This window comes from Pan paniscus, chromosome 4 (genome assembly GCF_029289425.2).
Source record: "Pan paniscus chromosome 4, NHGRI_mPanPan1-v2.0_pri, whole genome shotgun sequence".
Taxonomy (NCBI): domain Eukaryota; kingdom Metazoa; phylum Chordata; class Mammalia; order Primates; family Hominidae; genus Pan; species Pan paniscus.
This window is the reverse complement of record NC_073253.2, coordinates 76,358,497-76,377,658: the sequence shown is the minus strand read 5'-3', so window position 1 is coordinate 76,377,658 and position 19,162 is coordinate 76,358,497. Positions and strand designations below refer to the sequence as shown.

The following is a 19,162-nucleotide window of genomic DNA, read 5'->3' as shown; positions in this document are numbered from 1 at the left end:
AATTTTAATTTAGACTAAAGTGACTGCTTAGATTAGCAGTGGTGCCTGAGGACCCCAAAGGCTCAAACTCTTTGATTTGTTAGGCAGTTAATCGACTCAGTTAAAGAGTCAATTGACTCAATTAAAGCGTCAATTAACAAACCAAAGGGTGAAATGTTAGTCAATATCTCTGAATCCCTTTCTAATTCTGTTACTGACTTGCCAGTTGAACTGAAACAAACTTTTGTCTCTCCTGTTGACTCAGTTTCTTTGGTTGCTAGAAGTCAATGAGAATAGCTTTCTAGTTTCATTGGTATCTCCTCTCCCAGTATCTGCCTCCCGAAATAGTGCCCCAAGGTTTTCAATGGTCTCCATGTCCATAAATCCAATGAACATTTCTCCTTTCCTGCCTTCCTTGGCCTCACATTAGACACAGCATTAAATACAGCCCCTGCTTTTTTTCCCCTACATTTCTTTTATTTCTTGGCTTCCATGTGTGAAAGGAAAGTATCTTGGGCCCCCAAAATCACTAAAGAAAACTCAAGCTGGAAACTGCTTGGAGCAAATCTGCCTCCCATTCTATTCAAAGTCACCCCTCTGCTCACTGAGGTAGACGCATACCTGATTTTCCTCCTTTGGAAAGGCTAATCAGAAACTCAAAAGAATGTAGCCCTTTTCATATCACCTTCTGTGACCTGGAAGCTCTCTCCCCTGCTTCGAGTCTTCCTGCCTTTGCTTCAAGTTGTCCCGCCTTTCCAGACTGAACCAATGTACTTCTTACATATATTGATTGACGTCTTATGTCTCCCTAAAATGTATATAACCAAGCTGTGCCCCAACCACCTTGGGCACATGTCATCAGGACCTCCTGAGGCTGTGTCATGGGCTCGTGTCCTCAACCCTGGCAAAATAAACTTTCTAAATTAACTGAGACCTGTCTCGGATTTTCGGGGTTCACATGTCACAGGCTCCTAGTTTTCCTCTTTTCTAGTTCTAATTCTCATTGTCATAAACAGTGAGAATAGTCATTAAATATACATGTAGCAATTATCATCAACAGGCTTTCCAACCTCTACCAGACAGTCCAATCTCAGATTTCCCCCAGGTTTAACAAGAGATTTCTTCTCACTCTACACTTTTTCTCTAGACAGTCTCATCAATGTCAAAGCTTCAATTATAATCTATACACTGCAGACCCACATATTTTTATCTTCTCTGAGTCACTGATTCATGTATTCAACTGTCTTTTTGACATCTAAATCTGATTGGGGCATTCACACTCTCATATGTCCAGCCTGAATGTGTTATCTTCCCCCACCTCACTTGCTCAGCATGCCTACCTACCCACATGCTCAGGGTAAAAACTTGAAAGCTTTTAATTTCTCCTTACCTTCACCCTTTCTTTGTATGCAGTCCTCCCCCAAGTACTGTCAAGTCAGTCTCTTAAATGCCTATTTAAATCTTATTCTGCCCCGCATCCCTCTAGATTAAAGTACAATCATCTCTCTCCTGAACTATTGATGTAGCTTCCTAATTGTCTTGATTTATATCAGCTCCGCCCCTTCCAGTCTACTCATCACACTATATCTAGAGTGATGGTTTGAATATGCAAAACTGATTGTGTTGCTCCCCTGCTTCAAATTTTCCAATGTCCTCCATTACTCCAAAGTCATAGATCAAAATTCTGCAGTCGGAAATTGTTTGACACCTGCCCATGTCACCAGACTATCTAGCACTATTTACTTCATCTCCCTGTGTTATAGGCACTTCATCTTCTTTCTGTCCTACAAAAGCATCATGCTCTTTCCTGCCCAGTGCCTTCACTCAGGCTGTTCCTTCTGCCCAGAGTCCTCTTTCTTCCCCTTTCCTTACCCCCACCTCACCCCCATTTACCTGATTATAGAATTTCCTTTCTTCCAAGATACTATAGCTTATAAGACACACCTTTTGTTTACAGCTTTCTAGAGAAAAAAATTATTCACTAAATAGATATATAGCAATTGGAAATCCATATTGATCTTAAAAATCTTTAATTTGATAAGATGTGAATCTTAGAATTAGATAAATGTGCTTGTAAATAGTTAAAAGTTAGTTGCTTGCACATGGTTTTGTAACTTTCTATTTTACTCTGTTTTTTTCTTATTGTAATTATAATAATACAATTTATTAGAATTTCCTTTTTTTTTTTTTTTTGAAATGGCGTCTTGCTCTGTTGCCCAGGCTGGAGTCCAGTCATGTGATCTGAGCTCATTGCAACCCCCACCTCCTGGGCTCAAGCAAGTCTCCTGGCTCAGCCTCCAGAGTAGCTGGGACTACAGGCATGTGCCACTACACACAGCTAATTTTTGTATTTTTAGTAGAGACGGGGTTTCACCATGTTGGCTAGGCTGGTCTTGAACTCCTGACCTTAAGTGATCTGCCTGCCTCAGCATCCCAAAGTGCTGACATGAGACAGTGTGTCCAACCCAGAATTCAAATTTTTAAAAGGTCTCTCTCATCTATTAGAATGTGAGTTCTGGTACCACTAAATCTCTAGTACATGACACAGTGTCTAGCACAAAGTCGGTGTTAAGATTAACCAACATGTTCAAATCAGAATTGCTCCATTTCCCATTAGGTTATGTTCAAGCCAGGCTGTGTACCCACCCTATGCTAGTTTCTATTGCTATTATAACACATGGGCAGAAATGTTGTGGCTTAAAAGAAGGTACATTTATTCTCTCACAGTTCTGGAGATCAGAGGTTCAAAATCAGTTTCACTAGAGTAAAGCCAAGATGTCAGAAGAGCTGTTTCCTTCTTGAGGCTTTAGGAAAGAATCCATCTTTTTGCTTAGTTAAGCTTCTAGTGGCTGCAAAGTTCCTTTGGCTGTATAAAGTAACATCCAAGGGCTTGGGAAATGGGATGTGGACATATTTGTGTGTGTGGGGAGGCATTATTCAGCCTACCACCCACCCCTTTGTTGAAAAACAATATGGAAGACTTAGATCCAAACTGGGAAATGGAGCATAGATCAAGAGACATCACTTAAGAGTCAAGACCATGTTTTAGACCAGGTGTGGCTCCTTCCTAGTGGTGAGATTCTTGGTAAATACCTTCATTTCTTCAAGCCTCCTCTGCAAAATGCTGGACCAAAGCAGGTGATTTCTTCCCTTCTATGATCATGGGCTCCCAATGGTTACATGCTAGAGTATGATTTTATGCTGTCCTCATGGCTTCGCATGGCCCACGTGGCTTCAGGAACACAAAAGAAGCCCAGAAAAAGGTTTCAAGATCCCACACCCTGCCACTGTGAATGAGAGACAGTTTCTTGCTGCTGATTTTCCTCCAGGCCCCCATCACAGCCTGGTTTCAATTTTGGTAAGAAGAGGAACAGGAAAACAGACCACATATGTAACATAACAAGCTCTGCACCCTTCCTCCTTTATGGTTTCTTTAAATACCAACATAGAGTACCCCCTCCCAAAAAACCTAAAACTGGAATATCCCATCAAGGTATAACTATTTGTTACCTACCCACCCCTTAAAAAAAAGGGAAATAATAAAAGAGGTAAAATTATTGCCCACTTATCTGGCATGAATCATCACATTCTAGATAACTTAGTCATGCACAAAACTAAACAAAAAATATAGTTTTAGACACTAGTAGATTGCACACTCATCTAGATTAAGAATTCCAGAGAGGCTCAAAATAGAGGACTTATGTCTTTCAGCCTATCTCAGTGCCTGGCAAGAGTAAGTGGCCAATGAATGTGAGATGAATTGAATCAGGCCCCTATAATTTTTTCATAAAGTATGAATATGTACATGTGATTTGGAGCAGACCAAGTAGATATATTCCTGGGTGTGCCTAGAAGCACTGAGAAGCTGTGTATGTGTGGGATGGAGGTCATTGGTGTGAACATACCAAAAATTTAACAGCAGAGAGCTTTCAGGGTATGCCCCAGCTTTTCTTGTGTTTCAACAGTCCCTTGAAATATTAGAAAAGAGAAATAGAGACAGAGATGAAGAGAGAGAGAAAATTGATGGAGAAATAACCAGTTAAAAATAAAGTCAAAACTGAGTGTGAAAGTGAGGCTACTAAAACCAGGATAATAGTCATCCATAGAAATAACCTGTGCTTTGGGAGGAATCCTCAGGGCAGGGGTGATCTCCAGGTAAGAACTGATCAAAGGAGATGTTTGTGTTTGGCTAGGTTTTTACTAAAGCCCTTACTCCCTCTAGTGGGAAGACGGAGCTGTGCAGCATCCGTAGCAAGGTGTGTGCTCTTCAGGGCCAAAAGTCCTTTGGAATCAAGATTGTTTCTTGTTTCTTTTTTTTTCTTTTTTCCTTTTTCTCTTTCTTTTCTTTTCTTTCTTTCTTTCTTTCTTTTTGTTTTTCTCTTTCTTTCTTTTTCTGTTTCTTATCTCCTCAGCTTGAAGGTTGCATCCTCTTTATCTCCTTAAGTAAAGCTGGGAGTTCTGTAGTACTCCAGGAGTGAGGACAATTATGCTTAAGAAACTTTGGTTTCAGTTTAGTCCCAGACCAAGAGGAAAACATTTCAAAATTTTAAAGTAAATCCTAAAAGTGTAATTTACACCAGAGCGATTGACCTGGCATTTATGTAGACTGAAGCTTGAGAAGTAATTCAAGTGGTTTCCACTCATTCCCTTGGAAGAGTCCTTAGAATGTACTTCCATTGGTCTGAAAAACGCCTGAAAAAGAGTCCTGATGCTAACAGTAATGGAAATAGGAGGGCTGGTGGTTCACGATCAGCCCAGTGATATCCTCTGTTCTATTTGCATCTAGGTAAAGAGACTGTGGCCTGTATGTGATCAAACAATTTGTTGAAGCGCTTTGGGCTTAGGGCATTTAATTTCTGTGAAGTAGGACCATCAGTTATTTGCTCTGTTTTTGTGTCACCTCTCAGAATACATTAAAGTAGGGGCAACCCTTGAGCCCAGACTTCTGCCGTGTGAAGACCCTTTGAAAATCCTGACAAACACAGGTACTGCATAAGTGGTCAGCTAATTAAAGAGGGGAGGTGGAGCTGTCCTTTGTGTATCCAATAAGTACCCATTATCTCATTTGAGCATGAAAAGAGGCCGCTGTTATTACTTTCAAGAAGGAAAGTAAGCAGGATAGCTCATATTTTTAGAACCATTCCTCACCAAATGGAATAATTCCAGTGAAAAGTGGGAGTGAGGAAGAAAGAAAAAAAAACTTCTAATCATAATGTTTGGGAATAAGAAAGGAAGAGGAAACTCACGTCAAAGCCGACTTTCTCCTGCAGGTGTAAAATAAACTCTTAAGACCCTTCCTGCTGAAACTCTGGGGAGGAAAACGGGAGTGGCGGGTGGGCTTTGCCTGCAGCTCAACTCTCCCTCGCGGCGCGGGCGCGGCTGGGTTCAGCACCTCGGAAAGCGCCCCTCGCGGCGCCCCGGGATTACGCATGCTCCTTGGGGCCCGCCGCCTTGGCCGTGCAAGTGCCACCGTAACTGGTGAGAGCCGCTGGCAACCCACCCGGAGTTGACAACCGCGGAGAGACGCAGACACCCACTGACCTCCAGGAAGCTGAGCGTGGTGGATGGAACTCTACGATCTCTTTCTCTCCAAGGACGGAAACCTCATCCAAGCAGTCCCAGAGGAAACGGATAAAGGTATTTGAAAGGGAGCGAGCGGCCCCAAATCGCACAATTGAGCGGCTGGGGGAGTTACGCGCCAGTGCCCCAGTGACCGCGGGACACGGAGAGGGGAAGTCTGCGTTGTACATAAGGACCTAGGGACTCCGAGCTTGGCCTGAGAACCCTTGGACGCCGAGTGCTTGCCTTACGGGCTGCACTCCTCAACTCTGCTCCAAAGCAGCCGCTGAGCTCAACTCCTGCGTCCAGGGCGTTCGCTGCGCGCCAGGACGCGCTTAGTACCCAGTTCCTGGGCTCTCTCTTCAGTAGCTGCTTTGAAAGCTCCCACGCACGTCCCGCAGGCTAGCCTGGCAACAAAACTGGGGTAAACCGTGTTATCTTAGGTCTTGTCCCCCAGAACATGACCTAGAGGTACCTGCGCATGCAGATGGCCGATGCAGCCACGATAGCCACCATGAATAAGGCAGCAGGCGGGGACAAGCTAGCAGAACTCTTCAGTCTGGTCCCGGACCTTCTGGAGGCGGCCAACACGAGTGGTAACGCGTCGCTGCAGCTTCCGGACTTGTGGTGGGAGCTGGGGCTGGAGTTGCCGGACGGCGCGCCGCCAGGACATCCCCTGGGCAGCGGCGGGGCAGAGAGCGCGGACACAGAGGCCCGGGTGCGGATTCTCATCAGCGTGGTGTACTGGGTGGTGTGCGCCCTGGGGTTGGCGGGCAACCTGCTGGTTCTCTACCTGATGAAGAGCATGCAGGGCTGGCGCAAGTCCTCCATCAACCTCTTCGTCACCAACCTGGCGCTGACGGACTTTCAGTTTGTGCTCACCCTGCCCTTCTGGGCGGTGGAGAACGCTCTTGACTTCAAATGGCCCTTCGGCAAGGCCATGTGTAAGATCGTGTCCATGGTGACGTCCATGAACATGTACGCCAGCGTGTTCTTCCTCACTGCCATGAGTGTGACGCGCTACCATTCGGTGGCCTCGGCTCTGAAGAGCCACCGGACCCGAGGACACGGCCGGGGCGACTGCTGCGGCCGGAGCCTGGGGGACAGCTGCTGCTTCTCGGCCAAGGCGCTGTGTGTGTGGATCTGGGCTTTGGCCGCGCTGGCCTCGCTGCCCAGTGCCATTTTCTCCACCACGGTCAAGGTGATGGGCGAGGAGCTGTGCCTGGTGCGTTTCCCGGACAAGTTGCTGGGCCGCGACAGGCAGTTCTGGCTGGGCCTCTACCACTCGCAGAAGGTGCTGCTGGGCTTCGTGCTGCCGCTGGGCATCATTATCTTGTGCTACCTGCTGCTGGTGCGCTTCATCGCCGACCGCCGCGCGGCGGGGACCAAAGGAGGGGCCGCGGTAGCCGGAGGACGCCCGACCGGAGCCAGCGCCCGGAGACTGTCGAAGGTCACCAAATCAGTGACCATCGTTGTCCTGTCCTTCTTCCTGTGTTGGCTGCCCAACCAGGCGCTCACCACCTGGAGCATCCTCATCAAGTTCAACGCGGTGCCCTTCAGCCAGGAGTATTTCCTGTGCCAGGTATACGCGTTCCCTGTGAGCGTGTGCCTGGCGCACTCCAACAGCTGCCTCAACCCCGTCCTCTACTGCCTCGTGCGCCGCGAGTTCCGCAAGGCGCTCAAGAGCCTGCTGTGGCGCATCGCGTCTCCTTCGATCACCAGCATGCGCCCCTTCACCGCCACTACCAAGCCGGAGCACGAGGATCAGGGGCTGCAGGCCCTGGCGCCGCCCCACGCGGCCGCGGAGCCGGACCTGCTCTACTACCCACCTGGCGTCGTGGTCTACAGCGGGGGGCGCTACGACCTGCTGCCCAGCAGCTCTGCGTACTGACGCAGGCCTCAGGCCCCGGGCGCGCCGTCGGGGCAAGGTGGCCTTCCCCCGGCGATAAAGAGGTGAAAGGATGAAGGAGGGCTGGGGGGTGGGGGGCCCATTTAAGAAGTAGGTGGGAGGAGGATGGGCAGAGCATGGAGGAGGAGCCTGTGGATAGGCCGAGGACCTACTCTGGAGAGGAGATGCTTCGAAATCAGGTGGAGAGAGGAAATTGGCAAAGGGATAGAGACGAGCCCCACGGGCCAGACAGCCAACCTCCGCTCCGCACCCCACAGCCTCTCCTTACTCTTCCCACGCTGAGTAGTGTGGGGGCGCCCAGAAGCGAAGACAAGCAGCAAAAATGTAGAGAAATTGGCACGGGGAGCGGGGCTTAGCCAAATGATGCGCAGACAATTGTGCCCGTTTATTCCAGCGACTTTTGCGGAGAGGGCAGCCGTCGGCACAAACACTCCTTTGCGTCTTGGCAAACGAGACTGCAGCAGCGCCAAGGTCCTACTTGCTGCGGGGCTGCCCCAGGAATCTAGAGCTGGTAGGCAAGAAACGCTTTTGGAGTTAAGAAAAAGAACTGACCATCCTGGTCCGCCCGCAGGAGAAACGGCAAAGGAAAGCCACCTCCAATGGAGTCATTATGACAATTATCATTCCGGACTGGGGCAGCGGGAACACCCTGAGCCCGACCTAGCTGCACAGCCCCGGAGCTCAGACGTTAGCAGGGGGATAACACCTGTCACCAGCTTGGGAGAGCCATTCTCTGGGGAGTGTCGTCACTGCGGGAGGGAGGAGACACAGTGTGATTAGAAGGGCTGGACAGGGAAATTTCTTCAGGCTGCTGCCCCAAAAGGTGAAAGGGGGCTCATATGCTCACTTGGTAGCAGAGTTGGAAGTGGAGCGCTGGCGCGTTGCGCGCAGGAAGCTCGGGCGCTCCAGTTCCTTTGAGAGCAGTCTGCGTGCTGCCGGTGAGCTGGGCCCAGAGGCATCTTGAATAGCTCTACTGGGAGGAGTGGGGGCACTTCTTCAGTTCCTCCCTTCCCACGCTTTGGGAATCAAGCTGTTCCTTTGATTGAGGCCCTGGACCAGCGAGTAGAGGGATGGTTCAGTATTTATTTTATTTTATTTTTTTCTGGTAGGCTTAGATAGAAGAGGAAGAAATACCTCAGAAATGTGCAAGGGGAATTGGGGCGGGGGGCGGGGGGAAGTGGAATCTTGGAAACCAAATTCCTAGAAGCTGGGTCGGATCTCTCAAACAGAGGTGTGGGGTAGGAAAGAAAATAGAAGGTTCAGGTACCATGTTCTAAAGCGAGCAGAGTACTGGGGAAACTGTTCTGAGGGTATCATCAGAATTTCAGGTGTGGGCTTCTTTATTGCTTATATTATTGACAAGAGAAGGTAGGAAATAGGAATTCCCATTGGACATTACCATCACCAATTTCCATTTATTCTAAAGAGTGCTTTACATATTAAGCATGCATGACAAATTCTTTCCCAGCCTCCAGACAGTTTATGGAGCTGTCTCCGAAGATTGCCTCACATTTCTCATGTTGACTCTGTTTTGATCACAGGAGCTTAAGATGTTAAACCCTCACAAAGTCCTTTCTTGAGGCTCTTCTAAGAACTGGGATCAAACATCAGTCTACCTACCCCTCTGCTGGCTTTCATAGAGGTACTGCTACTCTCTTCGGCAACCTGGTTTGGGGCCAAAAAACTAATGATGCAGGCACCCACCGGGGTGGTTGGTTTAATATAAAAAATAGCCATTCGTAAAAACAGGTCTGTTTAAAGAGCCTCTTGAACAGTAGAATTGTTTAGTAATGTCGTTGAAAGTTTTCTGCAGTATCTGAGATTCAGGGCTCAAAATGTGAGATCTACAACTCCCACCTTCCCTGATCTGCTTTCTGTGATTGCAAAACACAGTGAAATGACTAAACACTCATGCCTTCCCACAAAGGCAGAAGCTGCCAGTCGCGATTCTGAGCAGTCTTGTGAAGTCAGCTCTTTTAGAAAACTGAATGGTGTGTTTGTTTTGAAGTAGTCCATTTTTTTCTTCACCCTTTGGGAAGAACAATTATTGATATAGATATTGAATAGCAATTAGGCTAACAAAGACTGAAATGTAAGCTCCACAAAGGTCCCCAAAATACAAAATACATGAAAAAGTAAACACAGGAAAAAACTAACATTTGCATGGTAGGAGATACATCTATAACACGGATAATAGACTCTTACTGAGAGATTCTTATCAAAGCAAATTTCCATTTCAATTTAACAATAAAATAATGTATGGGTAGCTCAGAATTTTTAGGAAAGGGTGTTGAAGTATGTGCATCTGCTACTATGGGCACTAGAAAAACAGCAAAGAAGGAGCTGGAGGAATGGGAAAAAAATAACCTCTATAAAAAGGGTCACTTTGTCCAAATCCCAAGCACAAGGCTTCTGAGAACGTGGCAGGAGGGATCAAAGATCATGACTTTGGTCTACCACAAAGACAAAGGGTCACCAAAGGAAATGGTCAGATCAATTGTAATCAACAATTACTTTTTGAGTGGCTGTTTTGTGCCATCCCCTGTACAGGGTGCTGAGGTGATGTACACGAATCAGACACATTTCTGACCTCCACATGTAAAAGGACAGACAGCGGTGAGCACAAGCAAGATAAGACAGGGAATGATGAGCTGAATGTCAAAGTAAGGCTGAAAGAAAGAAAGACAAAGGAAGGAAAAGTTGATCCTGCTGGGAGATCAGACTTTCTGGTCAAAATAATATTTGAGACAGGTCTAAATATATGGGCACAGTTTAGGCAGAATGGCAGGGGTTGGTTCGGAGGTAGAGAGGATATTCAACGCTAATAAAATGTGGTGACTAAAAGCTTTGGTGTTGGAATGTCAGATGCTTGGTTAGGGAAGCAGGAAACAAAGTAGTAGCGATTCTCTTTCTCTTCCTGGATTTCCCAGGATTTCTGTTGAGAGTATGCGTCCTTGTACTAGTTTTATTTGTCTGGGGAAAGGAAATTTCTTTTGCCAGAAAGAATATGTCATTGGTATACTGAGAACAAATACTTAGATTCCCAAATGTGGTTAAAGACTTTGAAAATTGGATTATATTTATTCATTCAAACCTCAAGGGAGTTGAGTTCAATGAGTATTTGCATATGTGTGTGTGTGTGTGTGTGTGTGTGTGTGTGCGCGCGTGCGCATAAGTGCCCTATGGTTGGTTAGGGATGACTACATTTGACTTCTTGGGGTTCAATAAGATGGCCCTCAGCTGTGGGTCACCTTTCCAGCTGGCCCATCTATTCATTTCCACATCTTCACACATCAGAACAGTTTTTGGAGAAACGGACAGGAAATAAACACTGAACCCTGGAGAGAATTCCATTTCTAAACCTTGCAGAGGCCAAGTACAGGTAAGAGAAATAAGAGAGGTGGCTTGTCGCTGTTTCTTTCCTAATGCCAAGAGTTATGTGCCATGAAGTCCTCTGAGCATTTACCCATCCTCATCCCACACAATGGGGTTGGGAGCAGGTGTTTTCCCTAGTGGCCTCTCTAAATGAGTCATTAACTTATTTCTCCAGGATGGATAATGGCAGGGGGATGGGAGGGTGGAGTAGAGAAGAAGGGGTAATTTTGTATATATTCTGTGAAAAGAAAGAGATTATTTCATTTGGGAGTGAATGTACTAATAGAATACAGGAGGACCTGATTGGGAAGCAGAAAATGAGAAGGGAGCAAGGCTTGTAGGGTGATAAGTAAAAGAGCATGCTCAAGCCAGAGAAGACAGCCTAGCTGGGTCTGGAAAGCACCAGTGATCTGGAGAGAATGGGACAGACACACTGCAGGAGCCTGGATAAGGAAGCTGCATGCCCTGCAGGTGACGAGGTTGAGCAGGGGGCAGGAAGAAGTGGCCACTTTAGCATAAACCCCTGCCCTCTATTGTTCCCCCCAACATATACACCAGAAGCGGCCAGACTCACAGGGGCATTTCAGACGCCTTGCTCCACACCCCAGCACTGCCTCAGTCACAGGTATAAGAACCAGGTAGCTGCAGAGAGTGGGTTCTTTAAACACAAAGGAAGTAATGGTAGAATTGAAGCAACAAAGTGGAAGCCCAAGCAGCAGCAGCAGGAGGAAAGCGCGTGTGAGATATCAGGAATGCCACTGCCTTATAAGACACTTGGGGAGGCTGGGAAGGAGAAGGAGGCTGCAGCACAGAATGACAACAAATGGCTCTTTGCTCCTAGGCTGACCAACTTCAGTAGATACAGTCCTTAGACCTGGGCAGCCAGGGCCCCTGGTCTGGGTGTCATCATTAGAGGAGACCCTGCTCTTCCCCTGCCCCTCCCCACATGGCAAGGATTGCACAGGACCTTCTGGAATCTGTGCCCCCCTAGTCCTCCCACCTCCTAGATTATGCTTGGGTACCTGAGACCTTGGAATCTCTTGTCCAAATGGCCCTGAGTCTATTTACAAGGAATCCATGGGTTCTTTCTTGAGTCTATCCTCCAGAGGGAATTCCATGCCACTGAGTCTGTCCACCCTTAAGTGGCTAAGGGTGGTCGTTTGCAGGAGCGGTAGAGGGTGGAGGCAGGTGGGAGGCTATGGATGTGCTGACGCCAGCATGCTCACAAGGACTCTACACTGCCTAGGTGGAGAGAGGAGTAGGGGAAGCAGTGAAGATGGATGGGCTGTGGATCACATGCCTCCATTCATGTGCCAGACACCAGGCTAAGTGCTGTCCCTACAGGAAGCAACGGAAACAAAGTGACTGGGTTCAAAGCCCAGCTCTGTCACTTAAGAATTGTGTGGTTTCAGATAAGTTATATCTTTCTGCCTCCATTTCTTTATCTAAAAAATGGAGAGTGGTAACAGCACCCACTCTCACAATTGCTGTGTTAACGTTAAAGCATTTAGAATAGTGGTAAAGACTCCATAAATGTCATGGTTTGTGTTTTGTGGTTTGTTCGTTTGTTTGTTTTGAGACCAGGACTCGCTTTGTCTCCCAGGGTGGAGTGCAGTGACAAAATCACAGCTCACTACAGCCTCGATCACCCAGGCTCAAGCAATTCTCCCACTTCATCTTCCCCAATAGTTGGGACTACAGGCATGCACCACTATGCCCAGCTAATTTTTAAAATTTTTTTTGTAGAGAGAGGGTCTCCCTATGTTTCCCAGGCTCGTCTCGAACTCCTGGCCTCAAGGGATCCCCCTGCCTCGGTCTCCTAAAGTGCTGGGATTACAGGTATGAGCCACCATGCCTGAACCAATGTTACATATTATTAATCATCACAACTCTCTGAGATAGCAATTCTTATCCCAAATGTATAGATGAGCAAGTGTGCCTTGGGGAGATTACATAGTTTACTGCTGAGTGGCAAAGCCAGGATTCAAAACCAGCTGATTCCAAAACATGATTTTTATTAAACCATGCTGTCTCTCAAGGCTGCTGAAAACCTCATCATGGGGCAGTTGAAGGGGTATGGTTAGAGAAAAACTGCTTAGCTTGGAGAAGAGAAGATCAGAGGAGAAACAGGGGGCTGTTTTTTTGAAAGACTTTCACATCAAATCCAGAGGACAAAACAAGGGTGCAGACTAGAGAGAAATATTTTTACTGTGTCAATGAAATGAACTATTTTAAAGTGGTGAATTCTCCAGCATGAGATGTTTGAGTAGACTTGTCAGGGGTATCATAAAGTAATAGGAATTAATTATGAGCAAATTATGAATAAATTAATATCAGAAAATAAATCATTAGCAATATTTTGAATACTTGTGAATTTGATGAAATATATGATTCCCCAATATATATGCACCCCTGGCTAAAAAAAAAAAAAATCAAATCACTTCACAGAACACATCCAAGCATTGTATATGGAATTAGTCTGCTTCTGAGGTCTCAGCAAGATTTGTAATGCCCTGTGAAAAGCAGCTCCTGCCTCTTCCACCCTTGCACCGAGATGCTGCCACCCACACTTACCCCTTGCCACCGATGCATGGAGGCATAGTTCAGGCAAACGTTGCCTGAAATATGGGGACTGTTGTGCAGAGGATTGGTTTAAAGTGAGAGGTGGGGCCGGGCGCGGTGACTTGCGCCTGTAATCCCATGACTTTGGGAGGCCAAGGGGGGCGGATCATGAGATCAGGAGATCGAGACCATCCTGGCTAACATGGCAAAACCCCGTCTCTACTAAAAATACAGAAAATTAGCCATGTATGATGGTGGGCGCCTGTAGTCCCAGCTACTCGAGAGGCTGAGGCAGGAGAATGGTGTGAACCCAGGAGGCGAAGCTTGCAGTGAGCCGGGATCGTGCCACTGCACTCCAGCCTGGGTGACAGAGCAAGACTCCATCTCAAAAAAAAAAAGAGAGAGAGAGAGAGGTGGGCAGATTCCACAGCTGAAATCACAAGAGTGGGCGTCCAATGGGCAGACCCTAAGATTCAGAGCTGCAGAAAATGTTAACTTCCTGCCATGTGCTTCACTGTGTCTGAGGTTAGGGTCATTGTCTCTTTATTGACCTAATCCACATATCTAACAAAGAGAGCGACAAAGCAACAGCCTATCAGTGCCACCGCAGACGCTGTGATCACCACGACGACAACGGTCCCGGCTGTGTTGACCAGAAAGCCCAGGCCACCTCCGACCAGGATCTGAGCCAGCTGCACCATGCATGTGAGGGTGGCGCAGTCCATGCCCTTCCCTCTCACGCTGTTGTCTGGGTCCCCTCCTGGGGCCTGCTGCCTCTGCAAAGGAAGCACAGAACCACCATTTGACCTACAAGGAACTGTCATTTAGGGCACAAGTCAGCAAAATTTTTCTGTGACCAGCCAGATAGTAAATACCTTTGGCTTCGTGGATTATACAGCCCTGGTCATAACTACTCAACTCTGCTGTTGTAATGCAAAAGCAGGGGCAATGTGGAGCTGAGTTGGCTTTCCAATATATATTGATGGACATTATTAGCATTTGATTTCATGTAATTTTCATGAATTGGTGATGTGGAACTGAACTGAATATTGATGGGTATTAGCATTTGATTTCATGTAATTTTCACCTGTCACAAGATATTAACCTTCTTTTGAACGTTTTTTTCAATCATTTAAACAATTAAAAGGAATTCTTAGCTCGCAGACTGTACAAAAACAAGTGGCGGGCCATAATCAATACAATGTAGTGGATACTTAATAAATATCCCATTCTTTTCCTTTCTTAGTGTTAAAAATTCAAAGATTTTAAGAAGGATGTTGAATTGCTGATGTCCTTAAGAGAAGCAACTTTAAAAAGCATTTCAATCTTTCAAAATATGGTTGCTACTTGATTAATATAATAATGTTTGGTTAATACTTGATATTTCTTCCGAACTGGCTGATAACTTTGTCATTTGTTGGGTATCGCTTATGTGCTGGGCCTGGGTTTTTTTTTACCTGTTACTGTATTTCAACCTCACCACCTCCCTGGATTCACATGTTATTATCATTACCCCCATGGTAATAATTATAATACTAGCTATCACATTTTGAGTCTTTGTCAGGTGCTAGGGGGCACTATGCTAAGCACATCCACTATCTTGTTTGCTTTTCTATAAGGTAAATAACATTCTTTCCATTTGCCTCATGAGGAAACTGAGGGCCTGCGAGCTTAAATGATGATTTCCTACACTATTAGGCAAAAAAAAAGCATTATGCTGAAAAACGCATATTATCCTTTGAATAAGAAAGGAAAATAAGAAAACAGATTTACATTTGCTTGGTTTTTATTTAAAAATGCCGGAAAGATTAACAAAAAACTAGTAAGAGTGGTAACACGTTGGGGCTGGAGGGAGATAGTAAATGGTAAAGGGAGCACACAGTGTGCACTTTTGTGTATCATTGTGAATATATTATCTCACCTAAAAATGAACTCATTCTAAGTGCTAACTAATAAACAAGTAAATAACATCCCCAGTGTAACACAGCTTCCAAATGAGAGAGGCAGGATTTGAATCCAGGTTTCTCTGAGCCTGAAGCATAGGTTTTCTTCCCCCAACACCATGTAACACTCTCCTTGTAGGGACAGTTTTTTATGATGACTCTCCCATTAGCAGCAACATCCCACCTTAGTGACAATGTTTGCCAGGGGATGAGGAAAGCCACACCTCTTTTTTGAAAGGTTTTTACTCCTGGTGCACCTCTGCCCTGCTGCCAGATCAAATGATGAAAAACATGGCCAGAATTATAGTCTGATGGTTATATGTTCAGTGTTTTTGCAGTTTCATGCTGAGCTGGATTAAACTTGGAGTTATCTCTGTAGCTTTTATATCATTGCTCCAGTTAAGGAACTGTAAGCCTGTTTTCATGGGAAGAAAGTTGCAAATTTTTATAAGAAGAGGTGGTAATTTTAGAGTGGAAACACCGACTCTGTTATAAGCACTGCATAGGTGCTTGTTCACTAGTTGCGTTCCAAGGTTTAAATGGCGCAGGTCCCGCTCAGGGCAGCAAAGGGGGGATTACCACCCATGATTCCAGCTTTCCTTCTCACACATGGGGTCTGACTTACTAAAATCTGGACTCCATTGCCTAGGACTTTCCTACCCTCAGCAAATAATGCCAAGAAATTCCACTATGTACCTCTGAAAGTTGGGGATAGGGAGACCCTTATTGTCGGTATCTAGAAATGCTGCAGGTGGCACCAGGGAGACCTATGAGGTGGTTATAGAAGACCTGGGTCCCCCTTTTTTTGTCTTTGTGTAATTGTGGGCTGGTTTCTCAGCCTCACCAAGCCTTTTTCTAATTAGAAAAATGGGAGTAACACTTCTTGCCCTACAGCTCCCTAAGTGAGCAGGAGTTGAGAATAAGGAGGACAGGACAGCTGGGCTGGGCTGGGCTGGTGAGCATGCCTGTACCAGATCATGGTTGCAGTTGGTTGGGCATTTGACTGTTGCTGTTTCAAGAACCCTTATTTTCCAGCTCTGCTCTACACATTGCTACCAAATCCTCCCCAGCCTTCAGATGAGTCTGGATGTTACCCAAGGCAGAGGTTCAATGACAGCACACCTCCTTTTCTTCCTCGCGGTGGTACTCAGTAATGAGGTTGAAGGGCACGGTGTACAGGGTGCTGGACATTACACCAAACAGGCTGCACAGGACCAGGGTGGAGTAGACATTCGGGAAGAGCCCAATAAATCCCGTCCCCAGGCCAAACAGCAAATATCCCGTGAAGTAAAGACCCTTTAATCCAATGTAGGATACCAAAACTTTCTGAAAGTCTGTGGGAAGAAGAGAGGGAGAAATTACAGCTGGCAGTGCCTCATAACATTTAATAATTTCAGACAATCCTTTCTTCTGAAGATTCACCTTTTTAGACATCCTTTGATACTGAGCCAGGAACAAAAGAATCCCCTTATCTGTGGGTTGAAAACAGCTGGCTTTTGGAACCATTTTAAAGACCTCTGCATAAAGGACAGCTTGAAATTGCCTTGGTAGGCTGATTTTTTTTCTACAAAGAAGAATCTGGCACTGTTTAGCAGACAGCTGGATAGCAAAAAGAAGCGAGAAAGGTGGTGGAAAATCTGACCTAACTATGGGAACCTGGGGCTTCAAGCAAAGTGTGGGTTATTCTGAATCAGATGGGCTGTGGCCCCATAGGACGAAAATAATAACACAGGCCTATCTTGGCCCTACAACCCAAAGTCAGGTTGGGGAAAATTGAAACAACCAAAATTTACAGAATGATCTAAGTCATTCATGATTTCTTAGCCCCCATCTGAATGGAGTCTGCACATCTGAGAAGGAGGTAAAAGATGTGCAATTATCTGAAGACACTTTCCGTGACTTGCCAATCCTTCCCAGACTGGTAAGGGGCTCCCACAGCACCCAGCATCTCCTCATCGCTGGCTCCCTAACTCTTGGTAAACAAGTTCCTTGACTTCTCAAAACCCCAGCTTCCTCATCTGAAAACTGGGAATAATAAAACCATCTTTTGGAATTGTTGCCAGGATCAAGTGAGATGAAGTGTCTGTGAAATCACCCAGCCTAGTGCCTAGCATGTAGAAAACATCCAATTAAGCAACAAGACAGGCTGAGCTGGAGACAGCTGACTCTTAACTGGGTTCCTCTTCTAGCAGGTCAACTTGGCTTGCTTATATCAGTATAGTGGCAGAGCTAATTTTTAAAAATGAAAAATTCTGCTTTAAAACATTTTACAAGGTTTTCCACAATGGCAAGGAAAATCCCTAAATTGTTTTTATCTTCTTTCTTAATCAGTTGTTTTTAATCCACACATTCCTCATCTCTTCCCTGCCCCATTCTCCTGGAACACAAGAATCAGGGGATAAATAACAGATACTTGAAATGTGACTATTAAGAATGACATTTTCCATATCTATTCATATAATTATTGGACTTACACCTTGTAGACAAGCAACCTTATCTGCAGTACATTTGAATCAATTATGAAACTAAACACTGTCTCACACTGATGGAAGACAAAGATCTGGAAATGACAAGTAGGCAACATTGCTTCCTCTATTAAACTTATACCATGACTGGAGGACTGTTGTTAAGGTTGAGAATACAAAAATGAGAATAAAGCTAGAACAGTTTCTGCTTGCTTAATAATTATACAGAAAATGTAATCTAAGGTGTCTCAATACCTAAAAGATACCATCAATACTCATTAGGGAAATGCTCTTATCCAAGTGTGTATGCCAGCAGAGGAGAAGGCAAAGTAGGACAAAGAGGTATTTGGAAACATAAGTAACTTCAGTACAGAGACTGAAAGTCTGGCAAAGAATATTTTATTCACAAAGATAATTCAGTGAACTTCAGGGCCAAGCTTGAATTGCCCTCTGATGGGTCTGATACCCAGTGGTAGTCATATCCTCACACAATGCCTCTCTTCAGGACTGAGGGGAAATTATAGATTTAAGCACCAGTTATGACTAGTAGTGTATGATATTATGGTATGAACAATAGGCCATATCTTAGTACTCAGTGTTGTTGTTCTAATTGGTATACCTGTACCTGCTGTATACAAAAGGAGCTTAGAAACAAGTCCCTATCAGCACTCTCCACCTCAGCAGCCAGATTGTCCTGCCAACCTCCATGTGGATAGAAACTCTGAATCTGCTCCTGATGTTATGTGATGAATCCAAAATAGAGGGTAATATAGTGAGCTCTGGAAGGAAAGGAAAGGATTGATTCTGCCCAGAGTGGGTTGAGGTGCAGGGGGAAGAAAACTTGAATGATTTCACTGAGGAAGTAATATTTAAGCTGGGTCTAGAAATATTATTAGAAGTTGTCCAGCTGGGGAAGTAGAAAGAGCAGTTCAGGCAGAAGAAACTAAAAGCAGTGGCAAATACCCAGAGATGAGAAAGTCTGCATAGTGGGTCATTGAGGGTGGTTAATTGATATGGGAGTGAAAAAGGGCAAAGTATGAACTAGGCCAAACTGTGAAAAGCTCAGGAATTTGACTTTATCCTATGGGCATGGGGAACCCCTAAAATCCTTGAGCAGAGCTGGCTGGTATTTTATAAATAAAATGTTGATTTGAATTTACAATGGTAGGGATCCCATAGATTTATACATTAATAAAACTTTGGAAAACTATTCAACTAATAATTTCTTTTGTAACTAGAAACGCTTTTAACTAGAAGGGACCTAAAAATAATATGCTTTAAAGTTTCAAATGCCATAAAATTTATGCAGACAAGACTAATGGAATGTTATCTAGTAGGAGTTCCCTGAGGAAAAATAAGTTTAGATTGAC

At 45.3% G+C, this 19,162-nt stretch overlaps 2 protein-coding genes across 2 annotated transcripts in view; one reads left to right on the top strand and one right to left on the bottom strand.

Annotated features, from left to right (window-relative positions):
- Positions 1 to 3,982: 3,982 nt before the first annotated feature.
- On the top strand, positions 3,983 to 10,546 carry RXFP3 (relaxin family peptide receptor 3). The gene has a single exon (XM_003818503.4). It carries the CDS (start codon positions 6,020 to 6,022, stop codon positions 7,427 to 7,429), a length of 1,410 nt encoding a protein of 469 aa, XP_003818551.1. The 5' UTR covers positions 3,983 to 6,019; the 3' UTR covers positions 7,430 to 10,546.
- SLC45A2 (solute carrier family 45 member 2) overlaps positions 8,843 to 19,162 on the bottom strand; it is a 46,895-nt gene continuing 36,575 nt past the window's right edge. The window contains exons 8-9 of the mRNA XM_003818499.6: positions 16,450 to 16,661; positions 8,843 to 14,160 (exon numbers count right to left, since the gene is read on the bottom strand). Coding sequence (XP_003818547.2) covers positions 13,936 to 14,160; positions 16,450 to 16,661 — 437 coding nt within the window. The 3' untranslated portion in view covers positions 8,843 to 13,935. The remainder of the gene's footprint in view (positions 14,161 to 16,449; positions 16,662 to 19,162) is intronic.

Coding starts and splice junctions, on each gene's coding strand:
- RXFP3 (XM_003818503.4), top strand. CDS start 6,020: ATGCAGATGGCCGATGCAGCCACGATAGCCACCATGAATAAGGCAGCA.